The sequence below is a fragment of the Bufo bufo genome, chromosome 1, assembly GCF_905171765.1.
Source record: "Bufo bufo chromosome 1, aBufBuf1.1, whole genome shotgun sequence".
In the NCBI taxonomy this organism is placed as follows: domain Eukaryota; kingdom Metazoa; phylum Chordata; class Amphibia; order Anura; family Bufonidae; genus Bufo; species Bufo bufo.
In genome coordinates, this window is record NC_053389.1 from 768,611,384 (window position 1) to 768,632,630 (window position 21,247).

At 46.7% G+C, this 21,247-nt stretch overlaps 1 protein-coding gene across 4 annotated transcripts in view; it reads right to left on the reverse strand.

Moving 5' to 3' along the window:
• Positions 1-21,247, reverse strand: part of NSD3 (nuclear receptor binding SET domain protein 3) — a 115,091-nt gene that overhangs the window by 34,593 nt on the left and 59,251 nt on the right. For all 4 annotated transcript variants that reach the window (XM_040414761.1, XM_040414760.1, XM_040414763.1 and 1 more), the window contains exons 8-13: positions 11,630-11,675; positions 11,207-11,337; positions 9,019-9,138; positions 8,495-8,621; positions 8,175-8,372; positions 5,380-5,553 (exon numbers count right to left, since the gene is read on the reverse strand). In XM_040414761.1, the coding sequence (XP_040270695.1) occupies positions 5,380-5,553; positions 8,175-8,372; positions 8,495-8,621; positions 9,019-9,138; positions 11,207-11,337; positions 11,630-11,675 (796 nt within the window). The remainder of the gene's footprint in view (positions 1-5,379; positions 5,554-8,174; positions 8,373-8,494; positions 8,622-9,018; positions 9,139-11,206; positions 11,338-11,629; positions 11,676-21,247) is intronic.

Here is a 21,247-nt window from a genome sequence, read left to right on the forward strand (position 1 = left end):
ATAATGGAGTGCGTCAGGTTTCAGTCATGGGACTGAGACATGGATCGCCACGGAAGCACTACGGAGTACTTCCATGGGGTTTCTCTCCATGCCTCCGCACCGCAAAAATATAGAACTTGTTCTATTTTTTTTTGTAGTGCGGACAGATCACAAACTCATTCAAGTTGAATGGGTCTGGATCAGTCGCGGCAGCCGCATGGAAGGTGCCCGCGCATTGGAAAGGCTGAACAACAGCTGTGTGCAAGAGGCCTTATCCTGCATTTTTGATAAACCTGCAAAAGCGGCCCCAAACTGAGCCTCTGACAGAGATGTGAACATGGCCTTATGTTGCAGCAATTTTAACATGTGGTCTTAAAAGGGGTTATCTGGGTGTTGTTACTGATGACCTATGCCCAGGATAGGTCATCAATCAGATCAGATCCCTGGCGATCAGCTGTTTGAGGAAACCATGTTAATCCGTTGAGCACTGCAGCATCCTCGCAGCGCCATCCACTGTATAGTGGCAGTGCTTGGTATTGCAGCCCATTCACTTGAATGTGACCGAGCTGCATATAGGCCATGTGACTGATGAATGTGACATCACTGGCCTAGGGGGAGGCTGCAGTCATCACTGGCATGCCGCCGTCTCCTCATACAGCTGATCGGTGGGAGTGCCGGGTGTCGGACTTCCGCCGATCTGATATTGATGACCTATCCTGAGGATAGGTCATCAATATTAAAGTCTCGGACAAGCCCTGTGACAAGGAGTATTCCACATTGAAGACAGTGGTGCACAAAAGAATCTGCTCACCGAGCGCTTCAGGTGGAGGTTCACGGCTTGTACTTGTCCTTGTACCCTACGGTTTAGGGCAGATTCACAAGTTTTGAGGCAGATTTTCAGCAGGTTTTTTGGCCAAAGCCAGAAGGAGATTCAAAAGAAATAGGAAATATCAAATAGGGACTTCTACTTCTCCTTCCTGCTGGATCCACTTCTGGATTTGGAGTATGGGTATTTTCGACCACACAGGACCTAAACTGAGCGGATGGAAAACCCACAACACAAATTGACAGGTTGCGATTTTAAGTCCTCGCCATGGGTCAATTTCCACGCAGTTTTTTTCTGTATTGTGTGGATGAGGTTCTCCGATACTGCACCAAGCTGCGCATTTTCCCGCCAGCAAAACACAGCCAGAAAACTCTGTAGGATACCTGTCCATGTGAACAAACCCGTGAAAGTAATGCAATTCTCAATCAGTATAACACTGGGATACTTCGAGAAAACATTGCTCCCTTCTACCTGCATCATTTCAACGGAAATGAAGTGATGCGATTTACTAGTACAATTTGTGAATCAATTCATCAGTTTTCAAGGTCTCTGTCTGTAGTCATTGAATGAGAACATAGTCTGGTCAGGTAGACCAAACCTGTTTACCTGCAGCTGTCACTAGGGGGATGACTGCGTACAGATTTATTACAACAATTTCAATGGTAGCTGTAGAAACTTGTACTACAAGATCAGAGAGCTTTATTTAGGTCATCAGTATCTGATCGGTGGGGGTCCAACACCTGGGACCCCTGCTGATTTGGGAAGGCGTCGGCGCTCCTGTGAGTGCTGCGGCCTTCTCTCAGCTCACCAAGCACAGCACCGTACGCTGTATAGCGGATGCGCTTGGTATCGCACTCAGCCCCATTCACTTTAATGGGGCTGAGCTGCGCCCAGGCCATGTGAGAGATGAGCGTGATGTCACTTGCCTTCGAAAAGTTGTTAGAAGGTTGCGCCGCTACTACAGGCGCCATTGCCTTCTCAAACAGCTTATCGGCGGATGTCTAGAGGATAGGTCATCAGTATTTAAGACACGGAAAACCCCTTTAAGACCAACTGATTCACAAATCGTTTTAGAAAATTGCAGAACTTAATTTGAAGGAATAAGAAAATCATAGAAAACCACAGACCAGGCATCTCTCTCAGAGCCAACTGTTCTGTACGGTGGGTGCACAGGTGGGCACCCTCAACAACCGCTACGTGACCTCTTCTAGCATTTTTGAAGCGTAGCTGTACATTCAAAAAACGTTTCATATGCCCTGGTGACACATCAGAGGTTTAGGCTACTTTTACACTCATTTGGTGCGGATCCGTCATGGATCTGCACAGACGGATCTGTTCAGATAATACGAATGTCTGCATCCGTTCAGAACGGATCCGTTTGTATTATCTGTAACATAGCCAAGACAGATCCGTCTTGAACACTATTGAAAGTCAATGGAGGACGGATCCGTTTTCTATTGTGCCAGATGGTGTCAGTGAAAACGGATCCTTCCCCATTGACTTACATTGTGTGTCAGAACGGATCCGTTTGACTCAGTTTCGGCAGATGGACACTAAAACACTGCAAGCAGCGGAATGGAGATGGAACGGAGGCAAACTGATGCATTCTGAGCAGATCCTTTTCCATTCAAAATGCATTAAGGGCAAAACTGATCCGTTTTGGACCGCTAGTGAGAGCCCTGAACGGATCTCGCAAACGGAAAGCCAAAACGCTAGTGTGAAAGTAGCCTTAGATAGGTAGCGGTATGAGTGCTTAGGCCTCTCCCATACCGGTCGCTTAAACGAGAAGCACTCAGACTGTTGTCTCTCCTTGCTGATGAAGACGGGCTCAACAGAAAGTCTACAAGTCCATCTTCAGCAGCCAGGAGAGACGGTACTGTCTGAGTGCTTCTAGTGATTGGTGAGGGACTCCACACTTGTACCCCCACTGATCAAAACCTTATGTCACCATACCTGTTTCTTTTTGAAAGTACAGCTACTCTTTAAAACACCTATGGCATATGCTGTGCCAGCTGATTGGCAGGGTGACACTGCTGAGAAGAGCCTCTGCACCAGCGCACCGATCTCATCGCTCCTACATAAAAAGAGGGCGAGTCTTTGACTGGGTCTTCCGTGGATTATTCAGTGTTATCAAGAAATATGTCACAATGTACATTGCTGTAGGAGTTAACCGAGAGCCACGTGGACATGCTGAAGGATAACACAAAATTATATTATAGAAAACAGCGGATACACTTGGTAACTCCTTACCTGCCTATGGTACTGCTCAAGGCGTCTATTCCTCAAGATCAGAGGGCTCGCACTGTCCCTTTTTACACATAGTGAGGAGCTAATGGAGAGGCGGTCAGGACCTTCCCCTCTTAGTTATCTCTAGAAGAGGCTACTGTCCTGTCATGATTATAGCATCCAACATTCTGATCACTTATCCCTAACAATAGAAGACTGACTGACTGATAGCTCCCTCTACATCAGGGGTAATCCCATTGCTACGATATGCCAATACATTATAATCGGTGGGGATAGGACCTCTGCGACCACCACTGACCCTGAACATAAATGGGCTGCAGTTTTGGATTAGAGCTGTGCCCTCTTTCTGTACAGCCGAGAGCGCTGCTGTGCAGTTTTCTTTAAAGTGGAGGAGCGATGTGCAGCATTCTGTGACTCATTCATATTCAGGACTGTGGGGTCCAAGAGGCTAGATGCCCACTGATCATAAAGTCATGGCATATCCTAGCAAAATAAAGGATAAAGAGGCTGTGCCACAAAATAATATTCTACACTATTTAAACCAGTTCCTGGCTATGAATACTTTTGTAATTGAATGTAATTAAACATTTTGTATAACTTCTGAGCTATTCAATAAAATCTATCAGTATAGCGCCACCTGCTGTTTGTTCTTTTTCTTATTTCTCTGTCCAATTCACCGAGATGGTCGCACATGCTCAGTTTAAATCTTCAGCTGCTGCCACCAGCCATATGTTCTGTTAGATGCCGTGGAAGTTACAGGGAGAGAACTGCAGCAGAAAGGACACTTACTGTCTTCTCTAGTAACTGCAATAGTCCAGCATCTGCCAGATGACCATTGATTTTGCTTTCCATACCGACTCCTCATATACTGGAAATTTATTTTCAATTAAATCAAAAGAGGAATCTGATGTAGAGAATCTACTCTCAAATAATAGATGGGGGGCCCTCGCTTGGGGGACTGCATCAATTGGCTGGAGTGGACAACTGCCACTAAGTTCGCCTCTCTCTGGAGGACCCAGTGCATTAGAGTGGCCTATTTGTTTCTAAAAGGCAGTATTGTAATGCTTATTTTCACCTGGGATGGCGCTGTAAAGAATCTGAACACTTGCTGCAGGGTCCTCCCACTAATCCCTATGGGTTTCAGCAGCAAGACAGCCTGTGATCAGTTCCTAAAAATGTTTTTTTTTTTTAACATGGAAGTCTACACAACTGAAGTCTATGTCCGGTGTGTACAATGCGTATGTGCTGAACGCAATGTGAACACGGCCTTATTCCTTCTCCACACTTACCATACGCCCGGTACAGTCTGACCTTACAGTTATCAAGTGTAATTGCCGTTAGTAAAGCAGGTAATGGAAAATGGGTTCATAAAAGAAAAAGGGAAAAAAGAAAACACACACAAAAAAAACAGAGGAAATGTGAATAAATAAGAATAAAAGACTCTACAGGCTTCATCTGGTCAGGGACGTTGACACACTTGCTGGGGTCTATAGTGGTCTAATGTTAACCAATAATAGGGCTGGATACAATATACTAACATGGCTGAAATCATATATTACAGACACAGGGAGCAGAGAGTGTCTTCGATGATTGCTCTATATACTTGAACACCACAGATACCCCCATACCCACAAGTGGCTACAGAACCTACCACTATCTGATGCCATTTGGATCAGATACTTTCATCACTGGTCAGCAATCTGTGGCCCTCCAGCTGTTGTCAAGCTACAACCCCCAGCAGGTACTGCTACAGGCTTTTAATGTGCACTGACGACAGCTGGAAAGCGGCAGGCTGCAGAGCCCTGATCTAGCTTCATTATTTGCTGTTGCTTAATAGGGCAGGTTCAATCCGTGGCCGATCTTACTTACTCAGGTCTGCCAAGTGAACTTCCGGCATAGAAGAGCTGAAAAATAGATTCACTTTGCAGAAGTGCTGCCCTCTTGTGACCTTCACATTTCCTTTGTCCTCAAAGTGGGATGTATAAGGCGAGACCACAACCAACTGCTGACGCTCAAGAGCCCTTCCTGGTCAGTCCCTGCATGGCTATATGGATGTCTAAGAAAGGGTACCGTGCTCAGAAACCCCTCTCCATCACAACCGTATTGAATAGGGAATTTGGAAACGGGTTGTGGACTCGAGACATTCCCTTTAGCAGACTTCCCACCACATCAATACCGAGTGATTGTAAACTAATGAATGGGCTCTTTCTGGTCAATCCCATATGCTAGGCTGAAAGCAGTCTACTCTGTTCCCATCACATGCTGCAAACAATCCTAGTCGCCTACCCACAAGTACAGAAAGCGGTTGCACGTATCACATTGCTTACCTCGCGCGCACACAAAGCAGAAGCTCACATTGACTGCGGAGGACGAATGACTGCTGCGCTTGGAATGGTTGCTGCAAATCATGAGGCTTGAAGACAGGATAAGGCTGCCCGCAGCCACACAGCTGTCCCCACTGTGATACGCCACAGGGCATCGCATGCAGCGCAACATGCGTCCTGCAAAAGAGAACATGCCGAGTTACGTATTAAAGGGAGTTCTGGCAGGGAAGGGAGGAAAACATGCTGCAAAGTAAGAATGCTTTCAAAAACAGGAGTATTAATAGTTTACATTTCTTCTGCAGCAGGAGTACAACCCCAAACATGAACTTACAGCGTGTGGTGAAGATGGCACAGCATGGTATCGGATGCCAATTACACTCGGCTGACAGCCTCTACTGCTGTTTGAGTCAGGCTAGGGGGCACCCAAATAATGAGCTATTTTCACTTTTGCCATCAGGACGTCGTTAGAGGTGTCATCGTTCGAGCTTTTCTCCAGAGGCCGTGAGGATGCTAAACTCTAACGTGGTTTTGTAACAGTATTGTAATGCAGATATTTATACATGTACTGTCCGTGTTCTTGTTTTATGGATGGATGTAAACTGTGTTTCATCGGCATTGTATTTTATACTTGCTCAATGACAATAAAGTTGAATCTAATCTAATCCAGCTGATGTCATGAAGAACTATCTTCAGCGTTAACCGGGAAGTAGCCACCACACAGCCCTGATCTCATCATCATCATCTGGGATTACCTGAAGAGACAGAAGGATCTGAGCAAGCCTACATTCACAGAGGATCTGTGAAAAGTTCTCCAAGATGTCTGGAACAAGCTCCCTGCTGAGTTCCTTCAAAAAACTGTGGGCAGATTTAGTGTACCTAGAAGAACTGAGGGTGTACTGACGGCAACGGGTGGTCACGCCAAATATGGATAGGATTGATTTCTCTTTTGTTCATTCACTTAGCATTAACCTATTCATTCTTCTAGATTTGACGGCATTCTTACTTTGCAGCATTTTCCCCACACCTGCCTAAAACTTTTTTACAGTACTATATATCTGGAGAACAGAGGTCCAGTGACTCCTGTATGCAGACGTTGCATTCCTCAGAGTTTTTCAGGATTCCTATATTGATGATATATCTGGACCGCCGATCAGCTGTTTAAAGAGCCTCCAGTGTGCACCGTGGCTTTCTCACAAGCTAAGCAAGCACAGAGCCGTACATTGGACAGTGGCTGTGCTTAGCATTGCAGCCCAGGCCCATTCATTAAATCAAACTGGTCAGCGGTGTACAGACCTTGCATTGTATCAATGGGGTAGAAGCGAACGGTGTACGGGCAGAAGCACACATTGCTGCTCCTGCCTGTGCCCCCTGAGGTTGGCAAAATGCTGGCATAGCACATGGGTAGCCTGTAACCATGTGCTATGCCAGGATTAGCTGAGTGGGCTCCTGCCCGTGCCTGCTTTGCTCAGCTTATAGGTCCGTCTTGTAAGCTTTTAGCGTGGGGAAACGGGCATAGGAAGGAGACGATCCGCTCAGCTAATCCTGGCATAGCTCGTTAGTGATCAAGATTTGTATGAACGCTCTTTAGTGATCATCTTGTGGTTGTAATACTCCCGCCGATAGCCTGAAGCTCATTTATCGGGCAATTCTGATTTTTAAACATGCTTAAAGGATAACTGTCACATTTAGACCCTAATTTCAATTTTCATATATGTAGTTACTAATAACATGATATTCCAGAATCAGTTACTATTAGACTGACTTACCCCATATTTAATAAGATTCAGCCCTTAGCAACCAGTCTGCATAAAACTGCAATTTCACTATTCAGTTAAGATGGCTGCCACTGCCCTCACTAGCCAGTAACAATAGCCCCCCAAAAGTGTCAGTAACCAGAGCCCTCCCCCTAAAGGGTTAATCTCCTGCAGCACAAAGGGGTCCTCTTACCACATGTTGCTTTCATTTATACACTGAGCAGATGGCAGATCTCCCTTCCCTGGTCTGCGCTGCTTCAACTCTGCCTTCTCCAGCTCTGCTGAGTGAGGGAGCGTCTGCCAAGCGCAGGGACAGGGAGAAGTGCACACAGCCCAGGCACTGTTATCAGCTGCTGGGGAGGACCTGGCTTTAACCATTTACTTACAGTCCCTGGCTGTCAGTAATGTGACCCTGCACGCTGCGTGCTCAGTCCTTCAACAGATAGACGGACCATGCCTAGCAACCCTATTTTAAGCAGAGGTAAAAGTAGACGGTATAGGGAACAAAAATGTGGAATTAAGGGGTAATTGAATACACAGTGAAAAGTTGAAATAGGGCCACCAAGGAGATATTAATCACCACAATCCAATACTCCAAAAAAATATATAAATACGACAGTTATCCTTTAAAAATCAGACCGTGCGGTCTAATTACGATCTGCCACCGGCAAACCACTAGACAGTATTGGGGGGAGGGATGGCATAGCGATCACTCCTCTCCATGCTGCGGAGGAAATCGCTGCATGTTAAAGCAGCAGTCTAATCTGCTAGCTAGCAAGCGATTGCCGGGAGGGAACGCTTCCCTCTCGACAATCGCTTGCTGATATGCCTGTCTAATACAGGCTGCCTTAGCTTTAACTCGGGGCAAAATCCAGTGCAGAATTCCACACTTATCAGGCACAACTAAGCAAAGCTCCAAGACCCCTAATCCCAGATTGTAAGGGAAGTAGTACTGTGCAGTAGTCCTAGGAAGTGGTCACTAGCACGACAGCTTCCACTTCTTACACATGTACCACATTAGCCACACACATATCTCTAAGTCACCTTTGCAAGCTCTGTACATGTCCTTTTCAGCAGTGCAAGAGCTACAGCAGTGGTGAGGACAGCGGAAGCCCCTGGAATCTGAGACGGTGGCTGAATATTGCCGCACACAGGCTTCGTGGTAGAACTTGCCACAGGAAGGGACAGAGCAGCGCTTTATATTGGTGTTGGATAATTTGCAGGAGAAGCAGGTTTGGTTGCCTGTCAACAAAAGAGATAAAAGTTAGGAGCTGTTTTTGTTTTTTAGCCAATGATAAGTTTATAGATTACATTGTAGGCCTTGTAAAATATCAGCACACAAGGCAGACTAATGGCAAACGTACCAGTTCTACACTCCATGCAGACAAATTTTCCTTCCGGTAGTGTATCCATGCCAAGACATTCAAGATGGAAGAGTCGAGAGCAATCACCATAACAGGACACCAGCGACTCACCAAAATTTTCACAGATCTAAATAGAATGGATTCACAAATGTGTTACATCAGCATTATGTCCTTTCTATGAACCACTTTCAACAACGAACAACACTATGCTACTAGTTTGAAATATCACTCCCATCCTATAAAATGGTATATCGCTAGGGTATTCCATCACTTTATGATCCGACATTTGGGACCCCAGAGAGTGAAAGGGCTGCAGTGCGGATTCAGCCTGCTGTCTCCATGGTTTTCCCTACATAGCAGAGCTCCAGGTCACTCACTATGCAGTGAAGACGCACTAAACCACCACTATGGCCATATTAATATCAGGATCGGTGGGAATCCCAGAGGTCCAACCCCTACTGATCACACAGTGAAGGCAAATCCTACGGACACAAGATGGAGACAACTCTTTAATGCGCACTTACCTGACACACAGTGTCTCTCTTGCCTGACCGCCGAGAAACACTGGAATCTACAGACTGGACATCAGAGGCGTCCGCCTCACCAGCGGCTGACGGACTGTCCACTTGCTTCTCAAAGCTAATCTGTAGTTAAAATTATGAATTCCAAATCACACAATTCAGTAAAATAACATGGAAAATGTACAGACAGCTTCCTAATTCTAGATCTAATGAGCTCTCTAACTTTATTAGGCATCATGCGGTTCATAAAACCGAAGAGGACACTTCTTTGTAAACCGTGAGGCGGGACGGAAGGAAGCGAGGAAGTGAATGCAAAAGAAAGCGAGGGAGGGAAGTTGGGAGGAAATGAAAACAGAGTAGAATGAGAATGTGAAGGCAGAAGAAAGGGGGAGGTAGCATAAAGCAAAGGTAGGAGGAAATGAAAGTAGAAGAGAATGAAGAAGTGAATGTGGAAGAAAGCAGGAAGTGAAAACAGAAGGGAATGAGGATGTGAAGGCAAAAGAAAGGGGGAAGGGAAGGCAGAAGGGAGTGAGGAAACGTGAAGGCAGGAGAGAGAAAGTAAAAGTGGAAGGAAGGGAGGGACAGAAAAAGCTGAAGGTGAGAGGGAGGCTGCAAGAAAGAAAGTGAAGGCGGAAGAGAGAGAGGATTAGGGAGGAAGGGAAGGCAGAAAGAAGAGGAAGAAAGGGAAAGAAAATGGAAAAGAAGTGAAAGCAGAAGGGAGGACAGAAGGAAGGGGAGCAAGAGAGAAACTGAAGGCAGAAGAGAGAGAGGAAGTGAGGAGAGGGAGGTAGGGAAGGTGGAAACAGAAAGAGGAAGAAAGGGAAGGAAGTGAAGGCAGAAGGGAAGGAAGTGAAGGCAGAAGGGAAGGAAGTGAAGGCAGAAGGGAAGGAAGGGAAGTAAGTGAAGGCAGAAGGGAAGGAAGTGAAGGCAGAAGGGAAGGAAGTGAAGGCAGTGAACCATAAGGTGGTGTGACATACTCCTCCACCTCGCTGGGTGTCAGCCTGACCACCTAGTGAGCAGTTTCTTCCGATATCAGATTGGGCAGGGGAGTACGCTTAAGGGGCCTTTACACGGTCAAGAATCCCAAAGATAATCGCCAATGAGTGTTCACAGAAACACTAGTTAGCAATTATCTGACGGTGTAAATGTACCGCCGATGGATGAGTGAAGCGCTCGTTTATTGGGTAATTCGATTATTTGTGCGAACACAAAAATTGTTGTTTACTGCAGAAGATCGTGCTGTCTAATAGCGATCTGCCGGCGGCAAACGAATCAGTATGGGGAAGAGCAATGGCATTAGCGATCACTCCTCCCCATACTGTGGAGGAGATCGCTGCATGTAAATGCAGAGGTCTCCTCTGCTGATGAACAGGCGCTTCCTTCCCGACAATCTGCTGCTCTGTCGCCCCGTCTAAAGCATTTAAAACAGTCACACACTGGATCTTATGATCTTTTCCAGAGCTGTTGACTGGTTAAGAGGAATTTCAAGAACACCAAAGAGAATCAGTGTAACGCATAACACGAGGCATGACAGTGTATAAAGGAACTTTTACACACGATGTCTGCTGCTCACATTTTTTGGCGCCATAAAAATTATTGTTTTTCCGCAGCAAATTACCCTGTGTAAACAGAGGACGTGCTGCTGACAAATGCAGACCGTATGGGGTCCAACGATGGTATTGATGATTATTCACCCCCTGCATTGTGTAAATGGCCATAATGAGCACTAATCAACTTTAATTATTGCCAACCGGTACTTGTTAGGGGCAGAAGATCTGTCCGTGTGCAAGGACCCTTAGGGTCCATTCACACGTCCGCAAGTGTTGTCCACACCCGTTCCGCAATTGTGCGGAACAGGTGCGGACCCATTTATTCTCTATGGGGACTGAATGGATGCGGAGAGCACACTATGTGCTCTCCGCATCCGCATTTCCGGAGCACGGCCCCGATCTTCCGGTCCGCAGCTCTGGAAAAAAAAAATAGAGCATGTCCTATTTTTGTCCGCAATTGTGGACAAGAATAGGCATTTCTATGGGGGTGCCGGCCGGATCCGCAATGCACTACGGACGTGTGAATGGAGCCTTAGTTTTGCCCAGAACACATCTTTAACCAGAAAACCCCCCTCCTAATTCTTGCACATATTTAGCTTTCAACAATTAAGGTAACTTAAGACGTGGCATGCCAATCCCACCTGTGCATCGTTCAGGCCACGGGAGTCAGAGTCAGAAGCGTCCCGGTAGGAGGAGTTGGCAAGTTCCACATCAGTAGAGGCCCGGCTTCTCTTCTTCAAGGGCTTGCATGCATCTGATATCTCACTGGCCCCTTGAAACAAGGAGCGTCAGGATTCACTAACACACCATGTGGCAACTTCCATTAGTTTCAAAGAGAATGAATGCGGATGTGTGGAAAGAGCTACAGTAGGTTTATGAAGTTTCTGCATCTAATACAGTGACGAGCCAAGTCAAGGCGTCCGCTGGGCCCAGAACAGGACTTGGTTTGTAATGTGGATGCCGGACAAATCAAAATGATCAAAAGCAATAGGAAGGACTTGGAAATGAGGGGTCTTCAGTGTAATGTAAGTGTACAGGCTCGGACACCAGTCAAAAACACTCACCCTTCTGCAATCCAGTCTGCACCGCTGTTAATGGGGTGACATCAACCTGTAGGGGGTAGACAAGAAAATAATCAATGTGGTCTGTGAGCAGATCTATACGCCTCTGAGGCACTCAGAACATGTGCAGAAGGGACAGTACCTGCAGCTGCATCCCCCCTCTCCGGTCTGCTACTGACTCCCGTGAATTCATACACAATTTCTGCAACTTAAAGTCTGTTCCATGCATCTGAATGGGGTTGCTTCTGCAGAACGTGCAAGGATTTCCCCAAGCCCCATCAAGACGAATCATTTTGCCCTTCAAGAATACGCCGTAAATGTTCAGAAACCTCTTAAGAGAGCCTCTAGGCAGAGAAAGGCGCGCTGCAGGACGCAACCTATGACGGACGTCTGAGACGTGCACTGCAAAAGAGCCTTTTAAAATATGAGGCGTCTCAGATTGGGCTCCTCCATAGAAGTCCAACCAGAGGGCACAAGACTGGGCACTGAATTTACTCCTGAAACACCAAACACGAGGTCCAGGGCTCAAGGGATTCAAGTGACCTAAAGGGATTACTCTTCTGCTCTGGTCAAGGCCAGGCTGTGTAGGCAGCTGCCTAGGACAACTTTAGGGCCCGTTCACACTGGTTTCTGCGCTGGCAAAGGATTCCGCCTCCCATTGTTGTCACTGGGAGTCCCCTGTTCAATCGCCGTTTGAATATTTTCCGCACGGATTCCCAAACCTCGTCAAGAAGGAACAGGCCTGGAAAATACCTTTATCCTCTGCACACAGAATAGCCCTATGAAAAGGCCGAACCTGCAGCATCTGCCATCTGAACATACCCTTAGGCTACCTGTGAGATCTGCAGCAAAGTCGCATCCAAAACTGCAAGTAACACATGCGGCTTTTGGTGCGGAAACGTACAGAAATCCATGTGGAAATTTGTACGGAATTTCTGCAAGACAGCCCGCATCTGTGTGCAGGTAGCCTTGGGAGTTCTTGCAGACCTTACTTTACAACTTCTAACCGTGTCTTTCGCCTAAGGCCTCTTGCACACGACCGTATGGCTTTTTCAGTATTATGCGGTCCGCAAAAAATACGGACGACGTCCGTGTGCATTGTTTTTTTTGCGGAACGCAACAGCCACCCCTAATAGAACAGTCCTATCCTTGTCCGTTATGCGGACAATAATAGGACATGTTCTATCTTTGAACGGAATGTAAAAACGGAAATAAGGAAACAGAAGGCATACAGAGTACCTTCCGTTTTTTTTATTTTTTTGAAGATCCATTAAAATGAATGGTTCCATATACGGAACGTAAATGGAAAAAAAAAAAAAACTTTCGTGTGCAAGAGGCCTAACCAGGAAACAACAGCACAGCAAATATCAGGAAACTGATGAAATCCATGGTTCAAGGGAATGAAACCAATTGAAAACGAAGCAGGTTTGCAGTGGTCTTAGTTAAAAATGTCCTATTTGTCCTCTACTTTCTGCTAATGTACAGTTGGTAGGATGACCTGAAGCAGAGGAGGGATACAAGTGTACATGACTGCAGGATCAGACTACATCAAGATTGATTGTAGTCTGTTACCATAGAGACGCATGAGAGTCAAATGGTGACACAACTTTATTTAAAACCACATTAAACTGAAAACATGATCTGCAAAGACCCCCAGGTGAACCTCAGCCTAAGGATCGCCCTTCCTTTTGGCTTAGAGGGTTAAAGGGGCTTTCATAATATTGATGACTGTCTATATGAGATAGGCAGGGGCACAACTCTTGCCACCCCCGATGGTCAGCTGTTTGAAGGTGCTGGGATGTTCTTGTGAGTGCTCTGGTCTCTTCATTATTCACATGGGAAGTCTACCTAGTGTGCGTGCTGAGAGGAGGATTCTGGGAGTTGTAGTTTCACAACAGCTGGGGTGCCGGAGGTTGCTGATCCCTGCTCTAGCTCCTATTACCTTCTATTGAACTGATCGGTGGGGGTCAGACACCTGGGACCCCCTCCGATCAGTGTTTCAGTAGGCTGCAGTGCTCCTTTTTGCAGCTTTCCCTAGGCCAGTGATGCCACGCTCATCAGTCACATGACCTGGGCGCTATTCAAGTGAATGGGGCTATCCTGCAGTACCAAGCACAGCCGCTATACAATGCATGGCGCTGTGCTTGGTAAAGTGAGAAAAGGCTGTGGTGCTCACAAGAACACTAGCGTCTTGTCAAACAGCTGATTGGCAGGGGTCCCGGGTTTTAGACCCCTGACAATCAGATACTGATAACCCCATAACCCATCCAGAGGATAGGTCATCAGTTAAAGTCTCAGAAAATACTTTTAAAACTGTATTCCAGTCGGGGTAAAGTTATCTCCTATGTGGATATTGGATAACTATTAGATCAGAGGGGGTCCTACCGCTGAGACCCACATCAATCATGAGACCGTGGGATCCCCTCCCCCGTGGAGCCCCCTGAAATGAATGGAGTGGCTGGTCAGGAATGCGTGCCTCCGCTCCATTCATTTCTATAGGAGTTCAGGAGATAGCGGAGTACAGCTAAGGGTCCATTTACGCGTCCGCAAAATGGGTCCGCATCCATTCCGCAATTTTGTGGAACAGGTGCGGACCATTCATTTTTAATGGATCCGGAATGTGCTGTCCGCATCCGCATCTGCGGATCCGCACTTCGGTTCCGCAAAAAAATATAGTACATGTCCTATTCTTGTCCGCAATTGCGGACAAGAAAAGGCATTTTCTACGAGAGTGCCGGCGATGTGCGGACCGCAAAATGCGTAACACGCATTGCCGGTGTCCGTGTTTTACGGATCCACAAAACACATACAGACGTGTGAATGGACCCTAAGACTACTTTCACATCTGCGCTTTTGCTTTCCGGTTTTAAGATCCGCCATGGGATCTCAAAGCCACAGCAAAACGTTTCCGTTCTGAACGGATCCGGTTGCATTATATCGAAAACGAAGAAACCGCAACCTATGCTGCGTTTTTGTGTGCGACATGGGAAACTGAAGCCGAAACCATTGTAGGTTAATGGGTGCCGGATCTGGGGTTTTTTCGTGTCCGGAAAAAAAACTGATCCAGCTTCATTGACATGCATGGTTATTGGTGCCGGATCCGGCTTCTTCCGTTTCCCATGTCGCACACAAAAACGCAGCGCAGCTTGCAGCTCTTTTGTGTCCAGCATGGGAACGCAACAAACCAGAACGCAATACATTCTGGTGCTCTCCATTCTGGTTTGTTCAGTTTTGTCCCAATTGACAATGAATGGGGACAAAACTGAAGAGTCGTGCTGCTGTTTTGAGAACCTGTGTCGGATCTCAAAACCGGACAGCACAACGCAGATGTGAAATCTAATAGGGCATATGGACATCATATCTTTGGTTCGGGATAGCCCTTCATGAGCCGCTCTGTAACAGTGCCTCCTCTACTGGCAGACAAGCCACCCTACTAAAAGACGAGACACAGTGCCGACCGCCAGCGCTCGCCGTTTCAGTAGCTCCGATTGGGTTGCATGGGAACTATGGAAACAGAGTAGTGCAGCAAGCTATGGTATTTCTGACCGTTTCCGTAGCTCTCATGCACTGCAATCGGAGCTACTGAAACAGCGAGCGCCAAAGCGCTTTGCTGTTTCCCGGCCAGGAGGTGGTCGGACTGTGTCTTATCTCGCCTTAGTAACTGTGAGATGAGACAACCCCTTCCCTCAATACAATCTAACTGTACTTTGAGATTTTAAGTAACTACCCACATCTTGGCATACAGGTAGGTCAAGTAGATAGTGTGAACCCTGGCTGCGACAACCAGGATCATCACCATTGAGGCCAGTCATCGGATGGTGAGTCCCGGGCCAAGATATGGCATTGGCAGGGATAGGTGCCCTTGTCCTGATGTCACTTGGTCCTTTGCCGCTTGGGGAACGCGTCACCGCTACAGCCAGTCAATGGCTGCAGCAGCGTACTTGACCCTTGTCCATGCTCCAAGCTTACATGGGGCAACCACAGCACAGCTTAGAGGGCAGTGGATCAAAAGAGCCAGGACCGAACAGCGGGGAGCAGGTAAGTATGCTTAAGGGGTAATCCATTCCTTATAATGACCCCCAGAATGCCGGGGCCCCTTCTCTAGAGCATACTTACCTGCTCCCGGCACCCGGGTCCCTCCGGATCCCTGCACGGGAGATAAAACAAGATCCCATAAAAAAAAAAAAAACACAATCCTGTTGCACAATTGGCATCCATTTGAGCCATTTCCGTCCGAGATCCATTTTTTTTGGACGAAAAAAAAAAAATGTTCTGCATGCAGTAATTTTTTTTCCCTGTCAAAAAAATAAAACGGATCTTAGACGAAAATGGGTCAAACGTATGTCAAATGTACAAAAGGATCTTTTTTTTTTCCTGTTCCTCTGATGGATCAGACGAACATAAAACAAAATGGTGATGTCAACTCTCCCTAAGGGCTCATTCAGACGGCCGTAGGTACACATCCGCTCCGTAAATTTTCAGAACGGGTGCGGACCCATTAATTTCTATGGGGCCGCAAAAGATGCAGACAGCACGCCGTGTGCTGTCCGCATCCGTGGTTCCGTTCCGCTGCTCCGTAGAAAAGAGAGCGTGTCCTATTCTTGTCCGGACAAGAATAGGCATTTTTCTATTATGGTTGCGGCCATGTGCGGTCTGCAAATTGCGAATCGCACACGGCAGGTATCCATGTTGTCTGAATGCGCCCTAATGGCTACACTAACATTCTGTTAATGCACACGACTGTGATCGGCCGAGGAAACGCAGTCCGTGTGTCTGCCAGGCTGACCGCAGTGTCGCCGTATCATAGTAATTGAGGACACAGTCCGTTCATATCTGATATCAGTTCAGTGGAAGAGATCCGCCAAATATGGACAGTAAGATACAGTACGTTCAGGGGAGCGAAGTCGGCCCCGGCAGACACACAGACTGCGTTTCTCGGGCCGATAACTGTAGTGTGCATGAGGCCTAACACGTTATTTATCCTCCAGCATAGTAAACACAAAAAAAAATTATAATAAATACAAAAAACTAAATGCAAAGATTTTCAGTACATTTTTCTGTACCTCAAAATGGCGGTATTAAAAACACAACTCAAACCATCAACGACAAAATAAAATACAGTATGTATGACTCTCAAAAGCGGAGTTGAAAAAACGTCCGCATCGTAAAGGCTAAGGGTTGGATCATGGCATTTTTTTTTACCGGTGGAATTTTGGCATGGATGTGTCCCTTCTTGGCATGCCCGCGGCTTTCAACCACCCGCTTCACGATCTTCGGCGCCATCTCCAACTGAAATGAATGGTAGGCGGAAACCACACGTCCTCCGGACAAATTTTGGTGCGGAATCTGCACAAAGAAACGCTGTGTGAACAGGCCCTATGATGCGGATGATAGGCAGTTTTTTCCGTGCAGTGCAATATGGTACTAGCAAAGTGAAAGAGTTTAAAAATCTCACGTACATAGTGCGTAGTTTGGAACGCAACCTGACATGTAGATTTTTATATCTGCAGCCCATTAATAGAAAATCCACACCAAGAAACGCAATAAACAGTGCGGTTTTAGGTGTGGTTTTTATGCTGCTTTTGTGTGGATTTTCTGCATACAAATACACAAGGTAGCCCAAGGGTGCAGATCTACATGCTGAAAATCAGCACCAAAACCGCACCTAGGCCTCGTTCACATTTGCGTTTTTCACTTTCATGCGCTGTCCGTATTTTCTACAGACAGCACACGCTCCATTGATTTTAATGTGTCTGTTCATACATCAGTATTTATTTTACTGACTCAAAAAAAAAAAATCACAGAGACATGCACTACTTTGGTCCGTGATGCTGACCGAACACGCCCATTATAGTCTCCGGGTCAGTGAAAAAAGAGCGACACAACACGGAAGGCATCCGTGTCGCGTCAGTTTTTCGCTGACCACTGATAGGAGAGGCTGCGGAAAATTATCTGTCAGCTGGGCGGCTTCAGTAGCATACGGATGACCAGGGCCAGCTCTAGAGTCATGTGGGCCATTGGGCGATAAATCTCAGTGGGCCCCCTTGTGGCATTGGTCAAATGTCACCACGGCATCTGAGAGTGTTAAAAACGGAAGCGCGGGCTTCCTGCTTAGACACGCCTTCCCCCAGCGGAGATCAGGGGAAGCCCTGTACTAGGCTTCCAGGCTCATTGTTAGTATATCCCAGTGCAGGCCACTAGGTGGCAGCACTAAACTGTGATATAGTGATTTCTATAGAGAATATAGTTGCAATCTGATGAAAAATAATTAAAAAAAAAAAAACGTAAAAAAAAAAACGTAAAAAAAAAAGGTTGGAAAATATTTTTTAAAACTTTAAAACGCTAAATCGCCCCACTTTCCCCAAAAATGAAAAAAAAAAAAAAAAGAATAAAATTATGGGCATCGTCGCATGCGAAAATACACATACTATTAAAATATTTTTTAAAAAAGTTAGCCCATATGTTGAAGGATGTAACAGAAAAAAAAAAAAAAATTCGGATTTGCCGTTTTTTCCATCACTTTATCTCCCAAGAAAATTGAATAAAAAGTGATCGTCATACACAGCCCAAAATGGTATTGTAATAAAAAGACGGATTTCCCTCAAATGAGCCCCCCCCCCCACATCTCTGTAGACATAACTATAAAAAAGTTATGGGGGTCACCGGGGAGCACAGGTTCTGTTACACAAATTAAAAAGGTTGCTGTGTCTATACAAGTTTTATTTAGCCTCTATTTTTGTAGTGATTATGCTGGGATTCAAACTCACAGCCTTACAGTCAAGAACCTTAAAGGGGTTGTCCGGGTTCAGAGCTGAACCCGGACATACCTCCGTCTTCACCCCTGACTTGAGCATCAGAGCAGTTCATGTTGCTAAATCGCGCAGGGCAAAGGCATTTTCAGGAGTTCCGGTGACGAACCGCGGCTCTCCGTAGGGCTGCCAGGAAGCCCGGTGACGTCACCGGCACTGATGGGTGGGCTTCAGTGCTGCCCCCTAGGAGCCCGGGTTTGCCGCTGGCCCTGTGGATGACACACGGAGGGCAAAAAACACAGATACTTCACAGATGAAACACGAACTGATATTTCCGAGACACGGAAATGTGAACAAGGCTTTATTGCAATTTTGGTGCATTTTTTTGCATGTTTTTCTCTCTCTATGTAATTAAAATCCACATTGTGCGCAGTCAACGCAGCAGAAAAACAGGCTAAAGACTTTAGTCCCATGCAGCAGTCTGGAAAACCATGGATGCCGCGGAAAGGTCAGGACTGGACTCCTCGGGCTGTGATATGCCCACTAACGAACAAGGGGGGCAGCGAGTGTGGGGCATGGCTGGGACTACAACGGATGTCCCCCCATTGTCTGTCCATGTGCCCCCTTTTCTCTCCAGATACCCCACAGTGGGGGATACTTATCAAAAACCAGTGTAGAAGAAAACTGGCTTAGTTGCCTGTAGCAACCAATCAGTCTCCACCTTTCATTTTCTACAGCTCCTCTGCAAAATGAAAGGTGGAATCTGATTGGTTACTTTTCTACTCAGAAATAGTACCATATATAGTCAGTCTCATACCTGAGAAGTGTCACATTGTAACTGAGTACAGACCTCACTCATACACAGCACTGCAGCCAACTACAACCCCCAATATCTCATGTACCTCTCACAGTGACCACACCTCTGGTAGATATGTAGTATACACACTGGACACCGCATCTACCGTACCTCGTCACCAGTGACGTCACACCTCCTTTCTCGCTTCTACCACTGGGGGGGGTGCACACGCAGGTTTCTACTGCTTCCTGTCACATGGTCATTGCGGCTTGCAGTAACCACCACTAGGGGGAGCCCACGCCATTTAGATTTTCACAGCTCCCATGCGATAAAGCTCCCCCTAGCGGTGGTTGCTGTGGGAGCAGAATGTTTTTATGTCGGCAGGACATGCCTGCCAGGTTTTCTCACATTATGATGGATAGTAATGAAATGTTAGTACATACTGTACATTGGCTGGGACTTTCAGTGTAATGTCTGTGTATACATAAGGAATATGTGTTTTATGTGACCGGTATGGCATTATATATATATTCTTTTTAGTCAGGTCAGGCCTCGTTCACATCTCTGATATCCGTGGAAAATCCATCCGCGTTTCATCCGTATGCCACGTACACTGCGCCAATGAAAATTAATTCCCAGTGCATCTCGTACCAAGGGTCCGTGAAAAACCACTGACAGAACATGGAGGCCACCGCGTTTGGGTGAGTGGTTTTTCTAGGGTGGTCACTTGCTTCACCCCAAAAAGCCGGACATTCTAGGCCATGCCCCTAACCCTGCTAAGTCACGCCCCCAATCCCACCCTCTCTGAGTAACGGTGCCCAGTAGAAGGAAAAAAGAGCTCGGGGTGCAGTCACACGACGGTATGTATTTTGGGTCTGAAAAACGCGGATCTGCATAAAATGCTGGTGATGTTGGTTGTTGCATTTTCTTTTTTTTGTGTGGACGCATTGCAACAATGCCTGTTCTTGACCACAAAACGGACAAGAGTAGGGTACTTTATCTTTTTTGCGGGGTCGTGGATCGGACATACAGAGGCGGACAAAATAAAATTCCGTTACGTTGCCTGTTCGTAGCGCTGACAGTGGACAGTGTGCTGTCCGTTGTTTTTTTTAGCAGACCTATAAAAATCAATGGGTCTGTGTACAATCCGCAAAAAATGCAGAACAAAAATACGATCATGTGAATGGAGACTTAAAGGGGGGTTCAGTGAGCCCAGTGACATCACCGGGCAGAAGCCTCCACCTAGCAGTGTAATAATATAAACCAAAAAAAGGGCATCGGAGCATGAAATGCTGATATCAGGGGAGCTGGAGGGGTGACCAGGGGGATGTGTCCGGAATCAGCTCTGAACCCGGACAACCCCTCTAAGGTGAGCTGTGTGGGGCCCGGAGTGCTTCTCTCAGCCTCAGGGTGACATGTCCGCCGGCTCTAGTGACTGACTGGGGGTGAGATGAGGGCAACGCTGCTGTCTGAGCGTCAAGCCACTGAAAAGGAGGACACCCCAGCGTCCGTCCAGTCCAGCCTAAAGCTAGACGTCTGGCCACCCTAGGTTTTTCACATACCCACAGACTTCAATGGGCACGTTTGGCCTGTAACAGACCAGACTGGTGCACATCTCCATGACTTATCTACTGACCCACGGTCAATGGAAAACAACTGATGTGTGAACCCACATTAAAACCAGTGGGTACGTGTGCTGTCCGTGCAGAACGTGGAGAGTACAGGTTTAGGCTGGGTTCACACCTGAGCGTATTCGATAAGCGCTTTTTACAGCCGTTTTTGTATTTTGGAAATGCGCGTAGTACGCGCGTTTGTGTGATTAACCACAGAGGCATCCAATGAAAAACTGCGACAATACGCCCCAAAGAAGCTCCTGTACTTCTTTGGGGGCGTAGGGCGTTTTACAGCTCGTTCGTACGCGCTGTAAAACGCTCAGGTGAAAACCCTTCCCATAGGGAAACATTGGTTTTTGCCTGTTGAGCGTTTTACAGCGCGTAGGAACGCGCTGTAAAACGCTCAGGTGTGAACCTAGCCTTATGATTCACTGAAGTGTGAACGAGGCCTCAGAAGAGCCTA